Genomic DNA, 21,633 nt, shown 5'->3' with positions numbered 1-21,633 from the left:
ATGCTGTTCAGGAGTTCCATCGCTAACCCCTTTGTGATTTTAGGGCACCCTTGGGCTACCAGGTCCTCGAGGAGTGGTGGGAAGGCAGGGTCAAGAGGGTGCCCCTGGAGTGGACGGAGTGCCTGGGAAGGATGGCGTGCCTGGGGTGCTGGTGAGTTTGCATTGTAACCTCATAGTATTGATAGCAAGTGCAACTTAGGAGCTGGAAAAATAAAAGCTAACACAGGAGAAATGGATGTAGTCCAGCCACAGATATCCCCATTTACATGTACCCAGAGTGGGATCCTATGTTGCTCTTCCTATCTCACATACAGGCGTGGCCAAGTCTGTAAACAACCCTGTGCTTCTGGCCTGACCAATAGCTTCTTGCATGCGCAGATTTGCAAGTCCACCCATGCCCAGATATGTGCTTGCTGGCTGAAGGCAGAATCGTAACCCTGTGCCCCCAGAAGATGTGTAGAAGTGGAGACAGAGAGCCTTGTTTCATAACCTCTCCTTGGTTTCATTTCTAGGGAGAGCAGGGAGATGATGGGGAAGAAGGTTTAACAGGGATGTCAGGCAAAAGAGGGAACCCTGGCATACCAGGACTGCCCGGGGCACAGGGACCACCAGGATTCAAGGTGAGTTTGTGACTAAAATGCTTCTATGAGCTATGCAGTCTGTGAGTCTCACGTCTCTAGAGCTTGGATTCTCCAGGATCTAATAAAGTCTGAACTCCTGCTGCCACCTTTCACTTAGCTGGAGGCCCAGTCAGTCTCCATCCAGTCTTCCCATCCATCCATCCGTCTGTCCATCCATCTTCATCAAGTTCACAGCAGCTGAATGTCCCAGCAACTTTTCCTCCTTTGTCAAAGTTCTGTGAGCACAGGCGTTTACAAATACCTCTACCCACACTGCGAACACTTTAGCTCCCATTCATTAGAAACCCAGCTAAAAAATGTGACCTTGGAGAAGCTGCAAGGCAACTGCTACAGCCTGCCTGTGCGATGTCCAAGACGGACAACTCCATTGAAACATGGATATCCTCCCCCTGCGGCCCCGTGAGGCCTGAGCTGGTGAAGGGAAATTGTGCCACTTGCTTTTAGCATATATTTACCTGATTGGAGTTGCTGGAACCAGCATGGGCTTGGGCATCGCTTTGGGTGGAAACAGGGAAAAGCTGCTTAGTGACAGCTGGGTTTCTTACTGGTCCTTGCCCTGGTCCAGACAGGCCACAGGACCTAAACTGGACCAACAGCAACTGAGCCATGTGTAGAAAGACTCTAAGTAGGAAGATTCCAGCTGGGCTTGGGGCTATCAGGTCTGATTTAAATTATGCCTCCTCTAACACATCACTCTTAAACTGTCACTTGCTGCCCTCCAGCTGCCTTGGGCAGAATAACAGGCTCTTACCAGAAGTGGCTGACAGACCCTTGTGTAGTTGTGCCACACTCACACCCTGGCTGCAGGGAAATTGGTTGCCCCTTGGCCACCTGCTCGACCACCCTGGGCACTCACCATCACGGATGCTCCGTCCCAGTAGCTGGGGTTTGTGCTGCTGCTGGCGCCTGGCAAAGGGAAGAGCTGGGGAGCAAAGAGCGGTGCTGGGTCTCAGACACCCCACTCCTGTCCTTGAGCTGCAGTGTTGGTGCTGAAGTCCTCCAGCTGAAGCCTTGGCATGACTTCAGCATTTCCGATGGCTTAATCATCAATTGCTAGGCTGCTAGGGGGACGAGATTATGAGAAACTGCTGGGCAGGACAGGCAACATACGCAAGTGCAAATGGAAGATGCTTCGCCCCCCTGCTGTGCTCAGCCCCCAGGCAGGCAGCACCCCTCTGCTACAGCTCCTGCCCTGCATGGGGCTCAGGAGGGGCCCCAGCCATGCCCATCGCTGGCCTCGCATCCTGCAGCCCTAGCAGACCTGAGGCATCTCGTGATGAAACCACATTCCTTATCCTGATGAGCAACTTTTTTCCAGCTTTCCATCTATGGCTATTTCGGCTGAATGTTGTTATATTTAGCTCCTGTCCTTTGGAATTGTTTGAATTCTGTTATTTTTAGGGTGAAAGAGGATTGCCTGGACAGACTGGCCAAACAGGGAAGCGAGGATCACCAGGAGGAATGGGCCTTCCAGGGAGCCCTGGCAATCCAGGCCCCAAAGGCCAGCCGGTGAGTGACCGCTGAGCTGAGCAGCGCTGACCCCACGCTGCAGGACGAGGTGCAGACCCTCAGGCCAGGACAGCAGAGTGCACCCCGGGAGAGTCATGGAGAAGGAAACCCATAAACCTTGCATGTCAGTGCCAGAGCGTCAGTGCAGCTCCCTCCAGCGCACACGCTTCTCTGCTCCTCACTGCTCACTTGTGTGCAGAGACATCTAATCCGTGCCTGCGTTCCCCGAGACAACGTGGCTGTGCCCATCTCCCCTGAGCCTCCTCCTCTCCAGACCAAACAACCCCAGTTCCCTCAGCCGCTCCTGCAATCCAACCATCCCAAAGGTGAAGGGAGCTGCAGCTCCACCAGGGACGTGCAGGAGATGCAGGAGCAGGCATCACCCGTGCAGGCTGGAAGGCAGCGGTGCTGCGGATTCAGAGCACGCTGTGGGAGGAGCACCAAGAGCCATCAGTATAAGCAGAAGTTAATTTCCCACACCTGTCTGCAGGGCAGGCTCCTAATCCTTTGTGCTTTTTTATTGTACCAGTGGGATTGCCCAGCTCACCACTGAGGTGTCGAACTTTCTCAGCCCGCGGCTATATTGAACTATTTAGATTGGGAGCTTTTTAGGCCAGGAGTCACCCTTACAGAGTAGACAAGACTATACCTACTTAAACGCTTTAGATTCACTTATTAGAAATCTTATAGAAACCCCTAAGCAGGGGCCTTTTCAAGTCTCTTTAATAAACCCTCAGCGTCTTGGCACCAGTGGCCACCTTCCAGCCACCTGACATGCGCAGACGTTGTGCAACCTCTCCCTGCCTAGGCAGCTTAAGCATCTCCAGCACACGACAGATATAAAACCAGAGAGATTAGGACTTACACAAAGCAAGGGACAAGATGTTTATCCTCAATACCTCAATTAAAGGTAGCTGCTGTATTTGCATGTTTTATATCCAACCCTGTGATGGCAGAATTCAGGCTGGAAGGTGGTAGCCGACAACATTATTGTTTTGCCTCTTGTGCCTGCATGTGGCAGGCTGCTTTGCCCAGAATTGGCGCATACCTTGCTGCATAAACACTGATCAGGTCCCCTTAGCTGAGAAGGCTCCATGGCATTTAGATTTCTCTAAAACCCTTCTGACTTCTCATTTACTTTTGCCCTAAATTCCGCTAGAAAGAGGGCTTGGTTGGTTCTCGTAAAACAGGAAAGGCCTTAGTCCTCTGTTAGTAGCGAGTTTCCTTTCCAGGATCCGTAAACGGGCAGTGAAATCACTTTGTATGCTTGGAAAGTTTCTTACACTCCACCGAGTCCAACCAAGACCTTTCTTGCCAAGCAGTTTCTCACTGTCGTGGCAGGAAAAAACTTCCTAACAGTAAGGTCTCTAGACTGACGCTGGAATAGCCTTGTAATAGAGGTGGTGGAAACCCCATCGCTTGAGTCATTTACAACCGGGCTGAACAAGACATTGTAAAACATCCTGTAAAGTACAATCCAGCATGGGTCACACCGTCCAGCTGAGAGGCCAAACAAGCCTTTTCCATCTCTTGTGTTCCTGAGACTGTAGATGAATCATCTGGTGCATGTTTCTGTCCCATTTTTTTAAACATTGAATCACTTTGCATTTTAACATCTGAGAAGCCCAGAAATGTCAAAGGGCATATATCTTAAACATTATGGTGAAATGAGGGTGTTTCTATATGAATGTGCTACCCAGTAAGGTTTTTTTATTCTCAGAGTGCATGCTATGTGCTAATCCAAGCTTGATGGTCTTCCAAATATTTTATTATTGTTTTTCTTAAGAAAGTGAGCAAAAATCCCTGCAGGGATTAATAGGAAAAGAACTGGGCGATATGTATGGCTTTCCTGGTTTTGAATGGGAGGTTATGTTGTAGGAACACACACTTTTTTGACAGCATAGTTTGACACTACCCTTCAGTAGGTCAGTCCAGTTGGTATCAGAAATAAAAGAAGTGCTTATTTTAAAGGGCTTGGAGCATGGACTTCCAGGATCAATCTCAGAGTAGATGCACTTCATCCTGCTCCTGCTGACTGTGGGCCAAGCTCTCCAAGCTAGCCAAGCATCTGCTAGAAATATTGTAGGTATGCCTCTTGTCTTGGGGGCAAAAAGGCTTAGTCTGTGAGATGTTCTGGAGTTGCTTCTAGCCTGATGTTTGTGTAATGCCTCCTTCAGATTGCTCTCATACTTCTTTCTCATCAGTCCTGCTTTGACTGAAGAATACTAATGGATTTCTCGTTCTCTGAAGCTGCTGCGCTCTTGGCGTATCTTCAAGTGACCAGTTCAATGTGAACTTACTGTTGCTCTTTGTTCTTGTGTTTGTCTTGGCTGCTGTTTCCAGGGAGACTTTGGTGAGGCAGGATTTCCAGGGATTGCGGGCATCTTTGGGCCAAAGGTAAGAGGCTATCTTGTGACCACTTGGCTTTCTAGTCTCTCTTTATTGTGGCCAGACAATGCAATAAGTGCTGAAAAATTATTTATTTGTAGTTCTGCAGAAACTATTGAAATTAAATTGTGATTCCAACTTTCTTTCATGTATGCATCATAATGTCTGAAAGAATCATTGACTGTGCATTTACATATGCTTTGATGAAATTTATTCCTGTTAAAATGGGTACGTTGTAGATGGAAAATGCGTCCTGTAGACCCCCACCTGAACATCTTGCTGTCATTCATTTCTCCAGCATCAATCATCAATTTAGACTCACTTTATTGGCGTATAATTTTACTGGTGAAGGGGAACCAGTTTGTTTTCTGTAGAAAGTAAAAGGCTTGCAAAAGAGGAGTGGGAATGTTTTAAAACTGGACCGTCCCATTCCCATAGACCAGGGGCAGCACCGCTGCCCTTGCAGCAGAGCTGTAAGCAGGGGCACATATGTGGGGAACGTTTGTTAATGGGACCTGGCATCTCGTGTTTGCTTGCAGGGGCCCCCAGGAGACCTTGGTTTCAAAGGCATTCAGGGACCACGTGGGCCGCCTGGCCTCATGGTGAGTGGTTTTGCAGTTTGTTTGGTTTGGGAGCATTTTCTTCCATCCTCTGGCCTCTATTTCTGTGAGGCCACAGGGTGCTAGTTCACCAAGTGCCCATCAGCCAAGCTGCGGCCAAGGTGCCACCAAGAGCACGTGTACTGACCCACGTGTGCGTGGGGCACTCCTGCCTTTAGAGACCGTCATGCTTTTCTGACCGCTGCACAGATCGCTCCAGCTACACTGAGATCCCTCCGTTTCTGGAATTTGTGAGGTTTGACATGGGCTGTGACAACCACACTGTGAGGGATTGTGTCTTCAGACCTGTGTTTTGAAAGGGTTTTAGTTCAGCTACACAAACACCATGGTCTTGCTGCTGAAAAGCTGCAAAGGGACTTGGTGTCGTCATTGAGTCTGCCGTGGTAAAACTGACCATCGGTTCCCACGTGGTGATTCATGGATATCTTTTCTTACCTAGGGAAAAGAAGGAATTATTGGGCCGCTTGGCATTCTGGGTCCCACAGGAAGCCCAGTGAGTATCTGCCTTTCTTCTGCCTATAGTTTTTAGCAGGGCACAGTGGTTGAGATCCAAGATGCTTGTGGCCATCTTAACTAAATCTCAAGTCCTGCTGTAATGAAGGAAACAAAGCGATCTTCAAGATGAGCAGCTTGAGAGAAGCTCAAGATTTAGTCTCTGGCTGTATATGTAGCTGGGGGGATTACTAACTTAAAAGTGAGGACTAACTCTATTTAAGTGCAAGTTTTTGGATAGAAAGATCAGACTAGAAGACAAGAATGTTATTTTAGTTTTTCAAAAGCAAGTTGCCAGCTTTTCCAGAGAACTTGGCCTGGGGGGCCCCAGGGAAGAATAAAAAATAAAAATAAAAAAATCAACAGAAAACTGATAAATGTATTAGACCAGGAACAGCTGGATTCAGGGAAGTGTTGAAAATCTCTGCCTGCCCCAAAATGCCAAAGGCACTGAACACAGACTAAAGTTCAGGTCAGTGCTTCATAAAAACATGAGCGTGAAGTTATTCAGAGCTCAGCACAAAGAGGCTGCTGTTGGCGGAGGTGAAAACCAGGAAGATGCCGGCAGCCCCGTGCTTTGGACACAGGGTTTACTTGTGCCTAAAGGCAGGCGAGCGGCTGCTCACGGCAGGCAGGGTCTGGGCACCTCCGTGCTGCATGCGGGGTTGCTTCCAGGGTGCTCTGCTCATTCCACGTTTCATCTCTGAAACGTCCAGGAATGGCTTTTTTTTTGTTGTTTTGGATGGAATGGAAGTGGGGAATAAGATTTATTTTGAGATGCACTTGGGTCCTTTCAAGGTGATTCTGGGTGGCAATGCATCCAGAAGCGCAGCTTGCAGTCACTGACAGACGTCTCGTGTGCTTTCACAGGGGCCAAAGGGAGACAAAGGCAGCCGTGGGGAAATGGTAAGTGGGCACCCAGGGTTCTCTTGCTCGGGCATCAGGTCCCACGTGGGCGAGATGATGCGCACACGCACCCACATGTCCTCATGGACTTACGCTACTCTTAAAACTCCAGCTCACTTAACCCAATCGCCCAGCAAAAGCTGCCACTTGAATGATGACCGTGGCATCTCCAGGCACAAAATGCAGCTAGTGGCTGGAGGCTGTCCCCCTCGTGTCCCTCCCACAGGGACATGTCCGAGTGGTGGTGGTGCCAGGGCACTTCCCTCCTGCTGCCCCCATTCCCCTTCTCGCAGGGGCTCTGACGGATTCACGCCTTCCTGTAGCTCCTTGGTGTTCTCAGCACGCAGGGGCTGTGTCGGGTGTACGGGACACGTGCTGCTCCTCTTCCTTGGGACCACAACACTGCTCCCAGTGCTTGGTCTGCACGCAGGGGCTCTGCCGTGACTGTACAGGGTGTAATGAGCATCAATTTAAGAATCTTCTGACAGTTCCTTTTTTTTTTTTAATTTTCCCTACAGGGTCTTCCAGGTCCAAGGGTGAGTATTTGAAATCACTTTTTCTGACTAATATATTTTATTTAAACAGAACAGTTGCTTCTAGCAAGTATAACGCTGTGGGGTGGGTAACTGTCCATACAGGGAACATGATGCGTACCTGGGGATTTGGCATTACTGAGAGCTCAGGAACCAAGGGCTAGGAACAAGAGATACAGCAGGACTGGACCAGGTACAGACAGATGCACCCGAAGTTGGGAAATGGAGGAAACAGGGCCGTGTCCTGTCTCCAGAAGGGTTTGAGGGAGAGGATACTGTAAAATGTTAAAAATGTGGAGGATTTCGGCAGGGAACAGACTCATTCTGGTGACAGCCACGAGAAACAGCAATGCAAATTGAAGACATTTCACTAACTGATGCCACTCTGTCTTTAGGGTCCTCCAGGCCCACGAGGACACCCTGGCCCTCCGGTACGTATACGTGGAAAGAGTTCAAAGACATTATTGAAACAAGCTGAAGTTATTGCAGCGATACTCTCCAGAGGGACTGTTCACTCATTGGACATTATAGCTTAGCCCCATTCCTCATATGCAAAAACGTGTGTGTGTGTGAATGGACTAGTGTTTATCGCACTTTAGCCCAAACCATCTCCAAGTATTTTATAGAGACAGCATTGTTGCCTCCCTCACTCATCTGTATTGAGGGACTCAGGGTAAAGAGGATTTCAAAAGGATATAAATGAGCATCTTTGCAACAGTGAATGCCCATCATTCTGGCTGATGCCCCTTTTTTGCTTTGATTTCTAGGGACCTCCAGGAATTCCAGCTTCATTTGTAAGTTCTGTTTTCTGTTCATTTGTTAATGATGATAATAAATCATGCAGAGCTGAGGTGCTGTTGGGACATCAAGAAAGGCTTGCTGGGACCCTAAAGACACACACTCAGGTCTAGCAAGAGACGCTGTGTTAGCAGAGCAGGCCTTGAATTGCACCCCTAGACTGAGAAGTGTTTGGTTGCATCGGGGCATGTTCAGCTTCTCCCAGTCTCAGTTACCATCTTTTTCACCCCACACCAGCAACAAGATGGCTTTGGGGCTGCTTTCCAGACACTGATTGACTCCAGCACCGCGCTTAAGACAGAGGTACGGGGGTACTGTCGATCTCCTCCCTGGTCTGTGCTGGAGCTGCAGGCTGGTAACAGTCCCAGCCCTGCTCGTTCTTTGTCTGCTTGGAGTTTCTGTCCACAAAGCTCTGATTTGTCTGCTGCTTGTGGAGTTACCGGGGTTTGTGCATGCAATGAACCAGTTAGAGAACGCGGTCCTGCTCCGTTACTTGTGACGCTTGAAACCTCATGGCTTTGCCATCGTGACTTTGCCAGCATGGCAGCGATTCCCCGTGCAAGACAGTTCACAGAGTCACAGCTCACTGTCACAGCCTGCCTTTGGCCCACGGAGTTTTCCCACTATAAAGCAGAAATCTTTGTGGTTAGAGCACCTCCTGCCCCCAGGGCACACCTGAGTTTGCTTCCTTTTCTCTCCAGAGTTACCAGCATCCAGACCTTCTCATGCTAGACCATGGAGGGGAGATCTTTAAGACTCTACACTACCTCAGCAACCTCATTCAGAGCATCAAGAGACCCCTGGGCACCAAGGAAAACCCTGCACGCATCTGTCGAGACCTCATGAACTGTGAACAGAAGATGAACGATGGTAGGAAGCCCCGAGTTATCCCTCCGTACTGGTCTCCCTCCCTGGGACCAGTAATGCAGGAATCAAGACTTGCCTTTGCTTATGCACAGCAAAGTTAAGTTTTCTTGTTAATCCCCAAATCCTCTATTTCTTAGGTACCTACTGGATCGACCCAAATCTCGGCTGTTCCTCGGACACCATACAGGTCGTCTGCAACTTCACCAACGGTGGGCAGACATGTCTCAGCCCCATCACTGTCTCCAAGGTACACACACACGACCCCACTGCAGCATTTCCCATACAACCGTTACGAAATGTTTACCCACAGGCGTGTTCTCCCAGAACACAGGACAGTGACCACTGTAACCCAGCAAGCTGCCTTAATCCGGGCAGCAGAGCGAGCACAGCTGTGCTGGTAGCATTCAGCACTGCTCTCATGGCGTTAAAAATACACCTACGTTGTTGACTCTTTTCAAGACAGAGCAGCATGTTTCCAGCAGTGTTTAATTAACCCATAACCTTAACAGAGGCCTGCAAACATGCTGCTCCCAAATGCTTTGTTGGATTAATTTATGTTCAGGTCACTCTTGCATTTTGTTGTCTGCCACTTGAAAAAGTGTGGTCAGCTTAAATACACAAGTTGCCGCTGAAGTGAATGCCATGGAGTTTTTCTTGAGGAAGTAACCGTACCACAAAATACCAATGGCATTACCTGGGTTCATCTGCAGTGCCCACCAGAGACTGCTGCTTCGCTTCCTTGCAGAAGCACGTATTGAATTCAAGCACACATTATTTTTCTCCTGCTTAAGGACCTACCAGTTTGTTACGAAAAATAAAGCACCTGCCGTGTCCCCACGCCAACTTTCCAGACTGACTTTGCACCTGGCCCTCATGCCCACACTCACAGCAGAACCAGTTTGGGGCTCAGACATCCAGCACAGCCACCTCCAGACTTGCACAGAGCCCAGGGAACGCCTTTGCTGTTGCCTCTCACACTGACGAACCGCTCTCTCCCCCAGCCCTGCTGCAGGGGGCACACACTAACGTCTCTGTCACCTTCACAGCTGGATTTTGACGTCGGCAGAGTCCAGATGAACTTCCTTCGCCTGCTGAGCTCGGAGGTGGTACAGCACATCACCATCCACTGCCTGAACACCTCCGTCTGGCGGGAAGGCTCATCCAAGAAACCTTCGGACAAAGCCGTGCGCTTCAAGGCCTGGAACGGGCAGATGTTTGAGGCAGAAGGTCAGCTCAAGCCAGAAGTGGCAGCTGATGATTGCAAGGTACGTTGTCCTGAAAGAGGGGAGAGGTGGAGAGAAATGCCAGGCTGAACCCACTCAGTGTGCGTGACAGGACTCAGGTTATGCCTGTGGTTCTTATTCCATGACCACCCCAAAAAAAGGGGGGAGAAGGGGCTAAGATACCTGTTTAACACTTTAATTGTCCAGTCCAGGGTGCTACAGGGTTCTCCTGCTAGGAAGACTGCCTTCAAACAGAAAGTTAAAAATTGAATTCCAAATTTACACGTTGTGTAGGTACATGGCAGAAGGGAGGATTGCCACCAGCAGGCAGTGGGCTCGGCTCGTGCCTGATGTCATGCTGCCATGGTAGCAGTGTGCCTGCATTTGGGCTTCCCACCGCATCACGAGTTTTATGCTGCCATTTCAAGCTGTTTCCCTCAACGTGACCTGGATAAAGGCTATTCCCCAAAATGCTTTTCTAAACCTCTCACTAGACCTGCTCAGGGCTTTTCAAACATACACCACAGTGAAACTCACTCCTCTCCAGCAAGATCCACCCCACAGTAAACCAGCTTTTTCTGTCTTTCCCTCCTCCCTGCGCAGATCAAGGACGGACGCTGGCATCGGACTCTCTTTTCGTTTCGGACGCAGGACCCTCAGCAGCTGCCAATCGTCAACATCTACAACCTTCCCCCATCCGAGCCAGGAAAGCAATACCACCTCGAGGTCGGCCCCGTGTGCTTCCTTTGAACAACGCCGCCAAACCCGGGCTCCAAGGCTTTGACCCCACTTTTGGCCTACGTCTTCACACAGCATCTCCCACCTCTCTGCAGCAAGGACAGCTGGGCTGTGTCTTTTGGGTCAACTCTTGCTCTAGCCTTTGGCTCAAGGTCTCAAAAAACCCGTGATCTACTGAACTCAGCAGGTTGTGGAAAGGAGGAATACGAAGGATGTAGGGGAAGCGGGTATCAGTCGGGACGTGACCAGTGAAAAGGGATCAGGGGACTAGGTGTCGCAAGCGGTTCCACACACACAAAGCTTTTTCCATGACCAAAGAAAATATCGAGAGAAACCTCAAGCAACTTGCAGCGTGTGGGTTTGTTTTTTTCTTCCCCCCCATTTTTGTCTTACCTGGTTCCTGAGTTACCAAATGCTCTTTCCATTGAAAAGTAATTAAAAGATGATAGAGCTTCCCTCGCAGAGCTCGTCGCTCCCGGACGGCCACGCGCTGCATCGGGCTCTGCCAGGCGGAGCCGCAAGTCGAATCTGGCTGCTCTGCGTACCGGAAGCATTTTGATGTGCAATATTAGAAGAAACAAAATATATATATTATATTATTTAAAGCAAAAAGAAAAAGAAAAAAAAAAAACACAAAAAAAACTAAGTTCCTCCTTCCATGGGTGAGTTGAACCAACGTCCCTTCTCAGGCGTGGTGGTGGGGTAGGGGAGAGTCCCAAAGCTGAAAGAGGGGAATGGAAGGAGGAGAGGGGAAGAGATTGGTGCTAAAATAGAGAGAGAGGATGGGCTTGTCTGATTTGTTTCTACCTCTCACTGTGAAATCTCTGGTGCTCTTAAAAAAAAGTGTGTTATTTTATATATATGACTTTATTTAAGGTTGTGAAGGTGCTACAGTGTCTTGCCACAGGCCCAAGAAAAGCCCATAGGACCGTCTCTCTAGGAGGAGAGGCGGTCGCGATCTACAGCTAAATCAGAGAACACCTTTAACGGGATCTCTGCATCGCCACGGATGCCAATCCTGCGCAACAACTCAAAGCGCATCCAGAATAACTTACAAGCTGTTTTAAAAGCAAATTTGCCTTTTTCTTTATTTTTTTTTTTTTTTAAGTCAGCACTTCACTGCTTTGGGAGGAGAGCGAGGGCTCCAGCTCACCCGCAGCCGCTGCAGGATGAAGCCTCAGGGCGCTGCGTGGGCCGGCTCCCAGGTCACTCACTCGTTTTGCTGTAGCTGTGGTGGCCCCGTGGCCGTGGCGGCTCCGCGCGCAGCGATTCCCCGGGCTCAGCGCGTATTTAAACCCAGCTCTGCACCCTTCTGTCCGGGCCCCTCTGCCGAGACTGAGAGGATGGTACCTGGTTCCAGACCCCGGCTGGGCTTGGAGGGGTTTTCTTTTGTTAAGTTTTGTAGAAATCTAGTCTCTGTATGTAAATTTGGAGGATTTTTTTTTTTAAAGAGGATAATTATGGTAATCTTTAATTCTATATAAGGAATAATATTGATGTAATCGGAGCTGTACTGTATCGGAAACGCTTCAGTGCCTGTTTGGAGTTTTCATGTCTCATACGGACTATGGATTTTATTTTTTTGAGGAAAAAAAAGAAAAAGAAATATATGTGCGTCTCTCTTGGTGTATTCTTTTTTTACTACTGCCCGCTGGTTGGTTGCCAACCACCATTGACACAGGTTAACAGGATCCGTCTCAAATACCTCACCCTCCGCGCTCTGCCCCGCTCACAGATACCTCACCCCCGGCTCCCCGCTGCCCTTGTGTGTTTGCTCCCGGCTGCAGTTACCGTCTGTTCTCATTTACGCTTTTTTTTTCCTTTTCTTCATTTTCTTTTTTTTTTTTTTGGACTTTAAATAAATATTTAAAACTGAGGCAATGAAACGGGACTTTTATGTTTGTGGTTTCTTCTGTTTTGTTTTTTAAACTTCTTCTCGGGAAATGGTGTTGGGTGCGAGGAGCATTCTCCACATCCAGGGCCCCCGGGCCCCCATCCCAGGGGATGCCCCAAATCCCCTTCCCACAGCAGCGCCCACCCAGCCCTCAGGGCGATGCTGAGCCCACGACAAGGCTGCGCCCCCGCAGCTCCCCACCACCACACGTCCTCTGCTGTGGCCATCGGCACATTTCTCATCGTCGTCCCTGTCCTGACAGAGCTGGGGAGCAAGAGGAAAGGGTGGTGGGGACAAGGGATGAGCTTTTTTTTCCTTGCTGAACCACAAACTCACCTCAGTGGTTCCGAGGTGGCCTTGGAAGGCACCGTCTTGCTCACAGCCTGGCCCTTGGGCGTTGTGTCGGGGCGTGCGGGGCTGCAGTGCCGGGGCTGCTGCTGCTGGTACGCACGGCCTGCGGTAGGGGAGAAAGCAGTCACGGTGAATAAATAAACGTAACGCACGTGGTTGTGTGCCCACCAACCCCAGCCCCCTGTAACGCTGCTGCTCGTGCCCTCGCCTCGTGCCCCCGGCCTGGATTTGGCAGCCCAGTCCTAGCACTCCCACGCGGGTCAGCCCCAAGTGCTGGGCACCGTTACCAGCACCATGGCCCAGGGGCTGCGGTGGCAACCCAAGGCTGGGCGGAGACGAGCAGCAAGAGGGGAGAGAGAATTAACAAAAAAAGTCAGATTTTTTTGGCGTAAGGGCAAAGGCCGTGGGCAGGTGTTTGCTTGCCCCAGGCAGGGCAGGTACAAAAGCCCCCAGCGGCACTCGCTGCCCCACGGCACCCTCCACAAACACACCTGCAGCCTGCAGCGTGCCCGGCCCGCCACCCGCAGGGTGAGTTATGGCTTCCGAGAACAAAAGCCCGTAGCGGTGCAACGCATTTATTTTTTTTCCTTCACCTTTCCTGCCGGAAAAAATGCACTCTTTTGCCAGTTTAATTCCACTCACCCGCTATTGCTTCATGCCTGAGCAAACAGCCCCGTGGTTAAATAAGCACCTCGGGGCTGCGGCGGGGCCGTATATAACAGTGCCGGCGCGCGGCCACGTCCCACCCGCGCAGCAGCCTCGCCGCAGCCCCCCCCCCAGCCCCGCACGGTGCCGGCGATGCTGCCCTGCCTCCTCCCCGTCCTCGCCGTGGGGCTGGTGCGTGCCCACGCGGCCGAGCCCCACGCCTGCGCCCCGCTCACCCCGGCCGTCATGGACAACGCGACCGTGGCTGGGGTAAGCCGTGACACCCGTGGTTCCTAAAATCCCTCGCGCCCACGCGATCCCCGGGGGGAAATGAGTCCGCAAATCCGCGCTCTGCTCCTGTCGGCAGCTGCTGGGGCACTGGGTGTACATCATGGGCGCCTCCACCTACCCCCCGCACGTGGCCGAGATGAAGGAGCTGAAGTACGCGACCTTCGCCTTCCTGCCCGGCAGCCACGACGATGAGTTCAACGTGACCGAGACCCTGCGGCTGTAAGGACAGGACGGGGATGGGCTGCGATGGCCCCAGGGCAGCGGATGCGGGTCAGAGCCACCCCAGGCTGCGGATGGGGGCTCTGGTCCCACCGTGGTGGGGGACAAACGAGTGGCAGCAGCCCAGTTCGGGGCTGGGAGCTGTTACCCCACATTTATCCAAGCTCTGCAGCCCGCTACCAGCTGCCCTGCCTCAAACTCAGGGGAGGCGAGGGAGGGGGCCGCAGCCCGAGGACCCTCCCCAGGTTTATTTGGGGCAGGCGTGCCCCGTTTCACCTCTCTGCCCCCCCAGGAACGAGACGTGCGTGGTGAGGAACGCCAGCAAGATCCTCATCTTCCGGCACAACTCCACCCTGGTGCACGGTAAGGCCGCAGCCCCCAGAGGCAGCGCCCCGCTGAGCCCCTCCCGGCACACGTCCCCCAAAACCTGCCCCTTGTAGGAACCCCACCCCCTGCCCCGCCGGGCCTTCCCTACACCCACACACGGGTCTGAGGGCAGGGGACACCCCCAGCCCCGCACACTGGGGACATCGGCACCGGGGGACACGCCTGTCCCCGGTGGTGTCCGGCTCGCCAACGCGGGTCCCCGCGCTCCCCGTGTCTTCCAGTGGAGGGGCAGGAGGCGTCCATGGCCGAGCTGATCAAGACCGACAAGGAGCTGCTGGTCCTGAAGCACAGCAAGGAGTCCTTCCTGGGCCTCAGCCTCTCGGGTGAGCGCGCTGCCCCGCACGGCTGCCGGCTGCAGGGGAAGCGCCCCCGAACCCGTTCTTTTCACCCTTTTTTTAACGCCACCCTTCCAACAGCGCGGACGCCCAACGTGAGCAAGGAGCACCTGGAGGAGTTCCGGGCCCACCTGCGCTGCCTGGGCTTCACGCCGGAGGAGACCTTCATCACCTCCCCGAAGGTAGGGACCCGCGGGGGGGACGGGGCACCCCGGGACTGTGTGCCTGGGTGGGTGCAAGCTCCTGTCCCCTCTCCCCAAGGACGCCTGTCCCCCGGACGGCACGGAGAAGGACGAAGCCGCCTCGGCCACCACAGAGGTGTAACTGGAGTGAGCCCGCATCCCCCCCCCGCACGCGGTCCCCAGCCCCTGCGTGGGGACATCTCCCGGCGCTTGGCTCAGCCTCGGGAGGTCCCGGCGAGTTCTTTTCTTCCAACGGAGGGCCCACACCCCCGTCCCTTTTCTGTTCTCACGTCAAGCAGGAATAAAGCCTGTGTGACACCCGCCTGCTGCCTGCCTTCCCTGCGCCCGTGTCTGCAGACTGCACCCACACGTGGGATGGGGCACGGGTGGGCGCCACCCCCGGGTGCCCAGCTCGGACCCCGTCTCCTACCCAATGTCAGACAAAACCCAGGGATGTAGGGGATGGGATGACCTAACCTGCGGGCTCATTTCCGTAAGCAGCCCCGAGGCACGCCAGGGAAGCTGGAGCCCCGAGTGCCTCTGAGCAGGGCAGAGGGGAGGAAAAGCCACCACCAGGTCCAGCCTGCGGGGCTCGGGGACAGGACACAAACAGAAACAGCCAGACCCCGAGCTGTGCCCTGCCCAGGGGTGTGGGGACAGAGCTGGGCACAGATGTGGCAGCACACGGGGGCCACCGAGCAGGACAAATAGGGAGGTTGCACAGAGGGTTCAGACCAGGCACCAAGGAAAATCTGAAAGGAGCAGCACAGGGACAGCAGTGCCGTGAGCGGCTGGCTGCAGACTGGCCCTGGCCTAGGGCTGGAGGCCGGGCAGCCTCCGGAGGCCATCCCAGCCCCGCTGTGCCGAGCACAGCTCACCCCCAGAGAGCTCCCAAAGCCCTGCACCCGGGCACGAGGCAGCGACATCGCCTGCGCCCCGGTGAGCGGCCCGGTTCCTCTCTTGCAGAGCCACTACAGCAGCTGCGTGGGGGGGGGAGTGAAACGGGGAAATTTCAGGCAGATTTCACTTTTAGATGCGGGAAGTGCATTGCCCTCCCTGCGCTGCCCGGCCAGCGAGAGCCCTGAGCTAGGGCCAGGCACCCGGCCCTCACCGGGGCGATTTCCCCGAAAGCCGCTGTTGCGCCACCACAGCCCCTGCTGCGCGCAGCCGCGTTGCAAAAGCAAACACCCAAGTGAGCAGCGTCCGTCCGTCCGTCCATCCATCCGTCCGTCCAGCGGGTCCGCTCACTCCTCTCCCTCAGGCAGCCATGGCACCGGCCGGCATCGCCGCCATCCTCCTCCTCACGGTGCTGCTGCCCGCTGCAGCCGCTCCCTGCGAGCCCACGCAGAGCCCGGCCAACGCGACGGCACCGGGGGTAAGGAGGGGCCGGGCACCGGGGGGGGGCCGGGCAGGGAGCCCCCACCACCCCACGCCTCTCCCGCAGCTGCTGGGGACGTGGCGGTACGTGGCCGGGGCCGCCCAGCTGCCCCAGCACCTCCTGGAGCTGCTGCTCATCGACCACGGCCACCTGCGCGTGGAGCCTGGCGCCGGGGGGCAGGAGCTGCTCGTCACCCAGCACGTGGCCGCGTGAGACACCCGCACCCCCGCCGCTCCCCGACCCCTTCCTCCTGCCCCCCCGCGGGTGTTAGCATCGGCCCTCGGTGCCCGGCCTCTCCAGAAGGATGCGGGCACGGTTTCAGATCGGCTTTTCCAAGGAGCAGCTCCTGGCTGCTCCCTGCATGCTCTCCCACCCCCTTCTTCCCCCAAATCTTAACTGACTCCAACAGCCCCCAGCTGAGCCAAACCGAGACCTCCTGCCCTCACCCCTGCCTGCTCCATGGACACAGGAGGCAAAGACAAACCCTCCCCGGGGCCCTGCAATGCCACCGCTCCCCCCCCCATTGTTCCCTACCAAGGTCCCCATGGTGGGACCGGGCTCGGTGCCCTCCTGGCTGGGGCAGGGGGGGCTCAGCACCACAGCTCTGCCTCGTTTTCCCCTCTCCGCAGGGGCGGCCGCTGTCTCTCCAGCAACTCCACCTACTTCCACCTCCCCGATGGTGGTGGCACGGCGCTGGTGAAGCACGGTGAGCGGCAGCACGGCACGCGGGGCTGTGGTTAAGTCTGTGTTTCAGAAGGGCACGGGCTGGTGCCTTGCATCGCCCCACGGATTTTTATTTCGGGATGGCTTTGTGGGTCTGAAGCCCTGGTAAGCCCCACGCGATGGCAGGGCCCCGCCGGCGGGCACCGAGCCCAGCCCACCGCCGGCTCACAGCACGCGGCACAGCCGCATGAGGCAGCAATAAAGCCCGTGAAGCAACGCCGTGCCGGGAACAAGGAACAAACCTGCCCCCTCCGACGAGGAAGGAGGCCGCCTTGTTTTCCAAATTGTTTCACAATCCCTCTGGGAACGGAGGGGAACATTTGTGGCACGTTTCAGAGAACTAACACAGCTCTCGCTCCCCAAACTGTGCTGCTCTCTTGAAGCCAAGACCCAGCAGACCGTGGGGACGCTGCTGAACCTCAGCTCTGAGGACGTTTTACTCATCCAGCACCAACTGCAGAGGGAGAGGACGTATTCGGCGCTGTATCTCTACGGTATGCAAACTCCATCCTAAGGTAACCTCAAGCTGCCATCCAGCACCAGACGCACAGAGAACTACCAGCTAAACACACATGGCAGCGCAGTTCCACCAAAAAGCTGTGATTTTTCCCCAAACCACCATGCCAGGGTCACGGGAATATTTCAGAATCCCATTAGTCCTAAATCTCTGGGCAGAGCAGAAAGAACAAGTTAAAGACAAAACCCAGTTACGCCATAAATATTCAAAGAACAGGAAGCACATACAATTCACCATAGATATCATCGTGAAATCTCAATATTTTCAAGCCAACCGTGATTTCTCAGTGCTTACCTCCCGGGGCAGAGCACGTGGCTTTGCAGCACCGGCACAGGCAGAGCTGGCCAGACCCACACGCAGCCCCATAAAGCAGCACATCAGACCACGATAAAGCTCCCCACTGCCCTTTCAGGCTGCAGAGCAATTGCTTAAGGAAGTCCAAAGCCACATTTGGCAAACACAAACCTGCCTCGTTCCCTGCCTGGGGCACACATCCCTCCGAACACCCCAGGAGTGTGAGAAACTATTGTGCAAGCAGTTGAAGTGGGAACAAGGAAGGGGTAAAAAAACCAGAAAAGCGATGCCCAAGGCTGGCTTTGACAAGGGGGGGGTGAGGGACCCCAGCACCTCCACAATGAGCATTCGTGGGAGCGAGGGGAGAGCACGAAATACAGACTGGGAGGTGGCACGATGGGCCATGTGTGGCCTCCAACCCGTGTTAACACTTTTGCTTTTCAGCCCGAAATCAGACAGTGAGCAAGGCCCAGCGGGACGAGTTCGCCCAGCACGCCCAGCGCCTGGGTCTCAGCGAAGGGCAGATCGTGTACGCGCCCTGGAGGCAGGTGCGTGCCCTCCCTTCCCGAGCAGACGCAGAATTGCTTCCCCAGCAGCAACCACAATTTACAGGCCACAGAGCTGCAGCTCCCCAAAGTGAATTCCTGCCCTTCAGCAGCCAAAGGGAATTGGGGTGACTCGCTGCAGCTGCCTCCCCCTGCCCAGAGGGGATCCCTGAACCCCAGTTTTGCCCCGAAAGTCCTCCCTTTGCGCCCTCAGCAGCAGACACTGCCCTTGGGAGCTGCAGCATGGGGCTAAAGGGGCTCATGCCCCTGGGAACACCACGGCCCCACTTCAACTAAAAAGAGCTCGGGGTGCTGTGAAACTGGGGCTGTGAGTTCTGAGGGCTCCTCTTCGTCAGGAATCCAGCCCTGAGTCCCAAAAGCCCAGAGTATCAGGAAAAAAGCCCCAAATACCCCTCCCCCTGCCAACAGAGGGGTCAGTGCCACTGACCAACTCCGCACCCACTCCCCACACAAACAGAGCTTTTCCCTGCCGTTTTCCACCCAAAAGTTTAGCAGAGCCAACCCTCACCCCAGCCTCTGCCCAGGCTAAGGAGCACCCACCTGCCTTCCCCATGCTCGCCCCGACTTCCCTTGCAGAGGGTCTCCCACAGCTTCACACAAACCAGGGAGGGGACAGACAGGTGGACAGAGGGACAGACAGCCCACGTTGAGCCCCCGTGGTGGCGGGGAGGTGCTGGACTGCTCAGGCAACGAGCAGCACCTGGGGCCCGGCCCGGCCCACACTCACCAGCTGCAGACAAGGGGACACAGAGGTGTGGGGCCTCTCGCTGATATTTGGGCAAAATGGAAACGCTTTGAGAAAAGCCCAGGTGAGGGGAACATGTCCAAGTGGTTTGCCCTCGGCAGCGCTTGGAGATGGCAGCCAGCGGGGGGTTCTGTGCTGGGCCAGGGTGCAGGGACACCAAGGCTGAAGTGCGTTGAAATGAAAGTAGGAAAACAAATGTAATGCAGGCCTTGGGCTGAAGGAGCCACGGGCGAGCAGAGGCTGGGGCATCGCTGCGTCAGCCCCAGGTATGAGGAGAACGTGAGCCAGGGCAATTCTGAGCACGCAGGTGGCATGAGCTTTTAGCTTATTTCTCATGAAGCCTGAATCCCCCTTTCCCTCAGAGCCCGCTTACTGAGCAAGGTGGTGCAGTGTACTGATACAGCACAGCTTTGCTCCAGAAACCTGGTTTCTTTTGGGCATGGGTGTAGAAAACAGCAGCAGCTCACTGCCCTGTCTGTGCTTCGGGCAGCACAGGAAAGCACGTCTTCTCTGTGCCCGTTTAAAATGATAATCAGCTGAAAAGAAAAAATGATAAACAAACACACTTCTTCCTCCAGTACGTTCTCTCCTGATGCCGTGGCAGTTTCATTTATCCATTTATTCATTTATGGTTGTTTTGAAGGAGCTGTGTCAAGTGGAAGGAACCCAAGATGGCGGCGCCCAAGGCACGGCCCCCCCGGCCACAGGCCCAGCATCACCAGCACCGAGTGGGGCCGGGAGCACGATGAACCAGCACCAATAAAAGCTTCACTCCAACACAGCACTCTTCATTGCCGAGAGGTTGGGGCTCAGGAGTGCAAAAAAGAAATCGAGCAGCCGATTTGCCTCGTGTGTCCCTCGCCTGGTGTTTGGGAACAGCCAGCCTCGAGCGCCCAGGGCTGCAGGACGAGGCGCATGGGGCGGCTGCAGCCTCTCGGCCTCACACGGCGTGCTCCAGGCCCGGCTTCGGGAGCTGGGCTCCTCTGGAGAGGAGCGCTGAGAGCAGGCAGTGATGGAGGCTAACCAGAAGAGGGCAATCGGTTACCACTCATAGGAGCGTGCCGAGCATCTGACGCGTAACTGAAATCCATGAAAGGCCAGAAACTTCTCCTCAGCGCACGGGCCGAGAGGAAGATGAGGCTTAGCTGGAAGCAGCACCTAACTCCTGCCAGAGCGAGCCCGGCTGCTGCAGCCCTTCCCTCCCAGCCCTCTGAGCCAGGCTGGAGCTCCCCAGCCTTCACCCACAGCAAGGATCATGACTGGCTGTGGTGACACTGGTGGAGCTGGGGGTGCTAACCCAGGCCCACAGGATTTTGATTCCTCCACAGAAAAGGGGCACAATTCCTCACACCCCATAAATTCAGCACGGTGCTGGGGTACGGTGCTGACAGACACCCCTTGCCTCCCTCATCACCGCTTCACCCAGGGGAGCGCAGCACTGCTGCTCCGTGTTTGTGACAGTAAGGGACAGTTAAAAAATAGCACCAGTGGTTGCTGCGTGGCTGGGAGGTAATTCAGTCTCAGCTCTAACCTAGTAATTAAGCACTGAAAATATCTCTGCCTTAAAAAGGAGGAAAAGGACAAGCTGCTGGCACACTGTGAAGAGCCCTGCCCCTCCGCAGTGCCACCAGGGTGCCTTTACCCTGCAAGGCAGCGCACGCTGGGGAGCATTTCACTTGGGCTTTTGGCCCAATTTCTTGTAGCAAAACTGAGTTTTAGAGTGAAATAAGCACGTTCCCTCGGGGTCTCAGGGCACAGGTACCTGGCCAGCCTTTGCTTCCAGCATCTTTATCAGCTTGTGACAAAATCTTAACGCCCCACCTCAGAGTCAGCCAGCTGAAGGGCAGGAGAGGACAGCAGAGAGATGGGTGCTGTGAAAGCTGTGGGGCAGAGAAGGCTGGGATGTCTTCAGCTGAGCAAAGCTGACACCGCTGGAAAGCAGCTCCTCAGATTGCAAGGACCAACACTTTATAAGTAGAGTTATAGATGAATAAAAGCCTCGAATGACAATCGGAGACGTAAGAACCAGCCCCAGTGTGGCCCCCACAGAGTTCTGTTAGCTGGTAGCGCAAGTGGCCTCTGATTTAGCTCTTTCCTGGAACCTTCAATAGCTCAGTTGTGGTTTTTTTTGTTGTTGTTGTTTTAGACAGAAATTGGAAAAAAAACTTTCTTTTGAAAAACTTAGAAGTCCTTTAAGGTTCCTTTGTTCCTTCAGGGGCATACTTAGACTGCAGAGTTTCCAGATTTTCCAGGACTCTCACTTCTCTGAACAAGTTATGGACACTTAACAGATGAGGAAAACGTCCAGCAGCACTCAGAGCTAAGCCAACTATATCCAAGTGTTTCTGAGCCTTTACATCCACCGTTACTTTTGATCTCATTTTTTCTTTT

At 54.0% G+C, this 21,633-nt stretch overlaps 3 protein-coding genes across 10 annotated transcripts in view; all 3 read left to right on the top strand.

The window, feature by feature from the left end:
* The window catches only part of COL27A1 (collagen type XXVII alpha 1 chain), a 198,499-nt gene extending 185,898 nt beyond the window's left edge, over positions 1–12,601 (top strand). For 6 of the 8 annotated variants that reach the window (XM_066980818.1, XM_066980819.1, XM_066980816.1 and 3 more), the window contains 15 exons: positions 44–151; positions 513–620; positions 2,043–2,150; positions 4,494–4,547; positions 5,078–5,140; positions 5,598–5,651; positions 6,521–6,556; positions 7,075–7,092; positions 7,485–7,520; positions 7,857–7,883; positions 8,125–8,190; positions 8,589–8,757; positions 8,892–9,001; positions 9,801–10,019; positions 10,581–12,601. In XM_066980818.1, coding sequence (XP_066836919.1) covers positions 44–151; positions 513–620; positions 2,043–2,150; positions 4,494–4,547; positions 5,078–5,140; positions 5,598–5,651; positions 6,521–6,556; positions 7,075–7,092; positions 7,485–7,520; positions 7,857–7,883; positions 8,125–8,190; positions 8,589–8,757; positions 8,892–9,001; positions 9,801–10,019; positions 10,581–10,727 — 1,323 coding nt within the window. In that variant the 3' untranslated portion in view covers positions 10,728–12,601. Of the gene's footprint in view, positions 1–43; positions 152–512; positions 621–2,042; positions 2,151–4,493; positions 4,548–5,077; positions 5,141–5,597; positions 5,652–6,520; positions 6,557–7,074; positions 7,093–7,194; positions 7,283–7,484; positions 7,521–7,856; positions 7,884–8,124; positions 8,191–8,588; positions 8,758–8,891; positions 9,002–9,800; positions 10,020–10,580 lie in introns of those variants that run through there. The other 2 variants (XM_066980822.1, XR_010826088.1) reach the window with 2 other exon arrangements.
* A 1,091-nt stretch (positions 12,602–13,692) lies between these two features.
* LOC106037038 (alpha-1-acid glycoprotein-like) lies at positions 13,693–15,342 on the top strand. The gene is made up of 6 exons (XM_048056119.2): positions 13,693–13,875; positions 13,973–14,115; positions 14,408–14,478; positions 14,724–14,825; positions 14,919–15,019; positions 15,099–15,342. The coding sequence occupies exons 1-6, from the start codon at positions 13,759–13,761 to the stop codon at positions 15,159–15,161; spliced, it is 597 nt and encodes a 198-aa protein (XP_047912076.2). The 5' UTR covers positions 13,693–13,758; the 3' UTR covers positions 15,162–15,342.
* A 137-nt stretch (positions 15,343–15,479) lies between these two features.
* Positions 15,480–21,633, top strand: LOC106037037 (uncharacterized). Its single transcript, XM_066980828.1, has 6 exons — positions 15,480–16,394; positions 16,464–16,606; positions 17,027–17,103; positions 17,504–17,614; positions 18,376–18,479; positions 19,886–21,633. The coding sequence occupies exons 1-6, from the start codon at positions 16,287–16,289 to the stop codon at positions 20,003–20,005; spliced, it is 663 nt and encodes a 220-aa protein (XP_066836929.1). The 5' UTR covers positions 15,480–16,286; the 3' UTR covers positions 20,006–21,633.

This window comes from Anser cygnoides, chromosome 20, assembly GCF_040182565.1.
Source record: "Anser cygnoides isolate HZ-2024a breed goose chromosome 20, Taihu_goose_T2T_genome, whole genome shotgun sequence".
In the NCBI taxonomy this organism is placed as follows: domain Eukaryota; kingdom Metazoa; phylum Chordata; class Aves; order Anseriformes; family Anatidae; genus Anser; species Anser cygnoides.
This window is presented reverse-complemented; position numbering and strand designations above follow the sequence as displayed.

What these genes read in the sequence shown, in the direction of transcription:
- LOC106037037 (XM_066980828.1), top strand. Translation starts at nt 16,287, where the DNA reads ATGGCACCGGCCGGCATCGCCGCCATCCTCCTCCTCACGGTGCTGCTG. An exon ending in GTCACCCAGCACGTGGCCGC is followed by an intron (nt 16,607 to 17,026) that starts GTGAGACACCCG and finishes CCCTCTCCGCAG; the next exon opens with GGGCGGCCGCTGTCTCTCCA. An exon ending in TGTACGCGCCCTGGAGGCAG is followed by an intron (nt 18,480 to 19,885) that starts GTGCGTGCCCTC and finishes GTTGTTTTGAAG; the next exon opens with GAGCTGTGTCAAGTGGAAGG.
- LOC106037038 (XM_048056119.2), top strand. Translation starts at nt 13,759, where the DNA reads ATGCTGCCCTGCCTCCTCCCCGTCCTCGCCGTGGGGCTGGTGCGTGCC. An exon ending in CCTGGGCCTCAGCCTCTCGG is followed by an intron (nt 14,826 to 14,918) that starts GTGAGCGCGCTG and finishes CCCTTCCAACAG; the next exon opens with CGCGGACGCCCAACGTGAGC. An exon ending in CCTTCATCACCTCCCCGAAG is followed by an intron (nt 15,020 to 15,098) that starts GTAGGGACCCGC and finishes CCTCTCCCCAAG; the next exon opens with GACGCCTGTCCCCCGGACGG.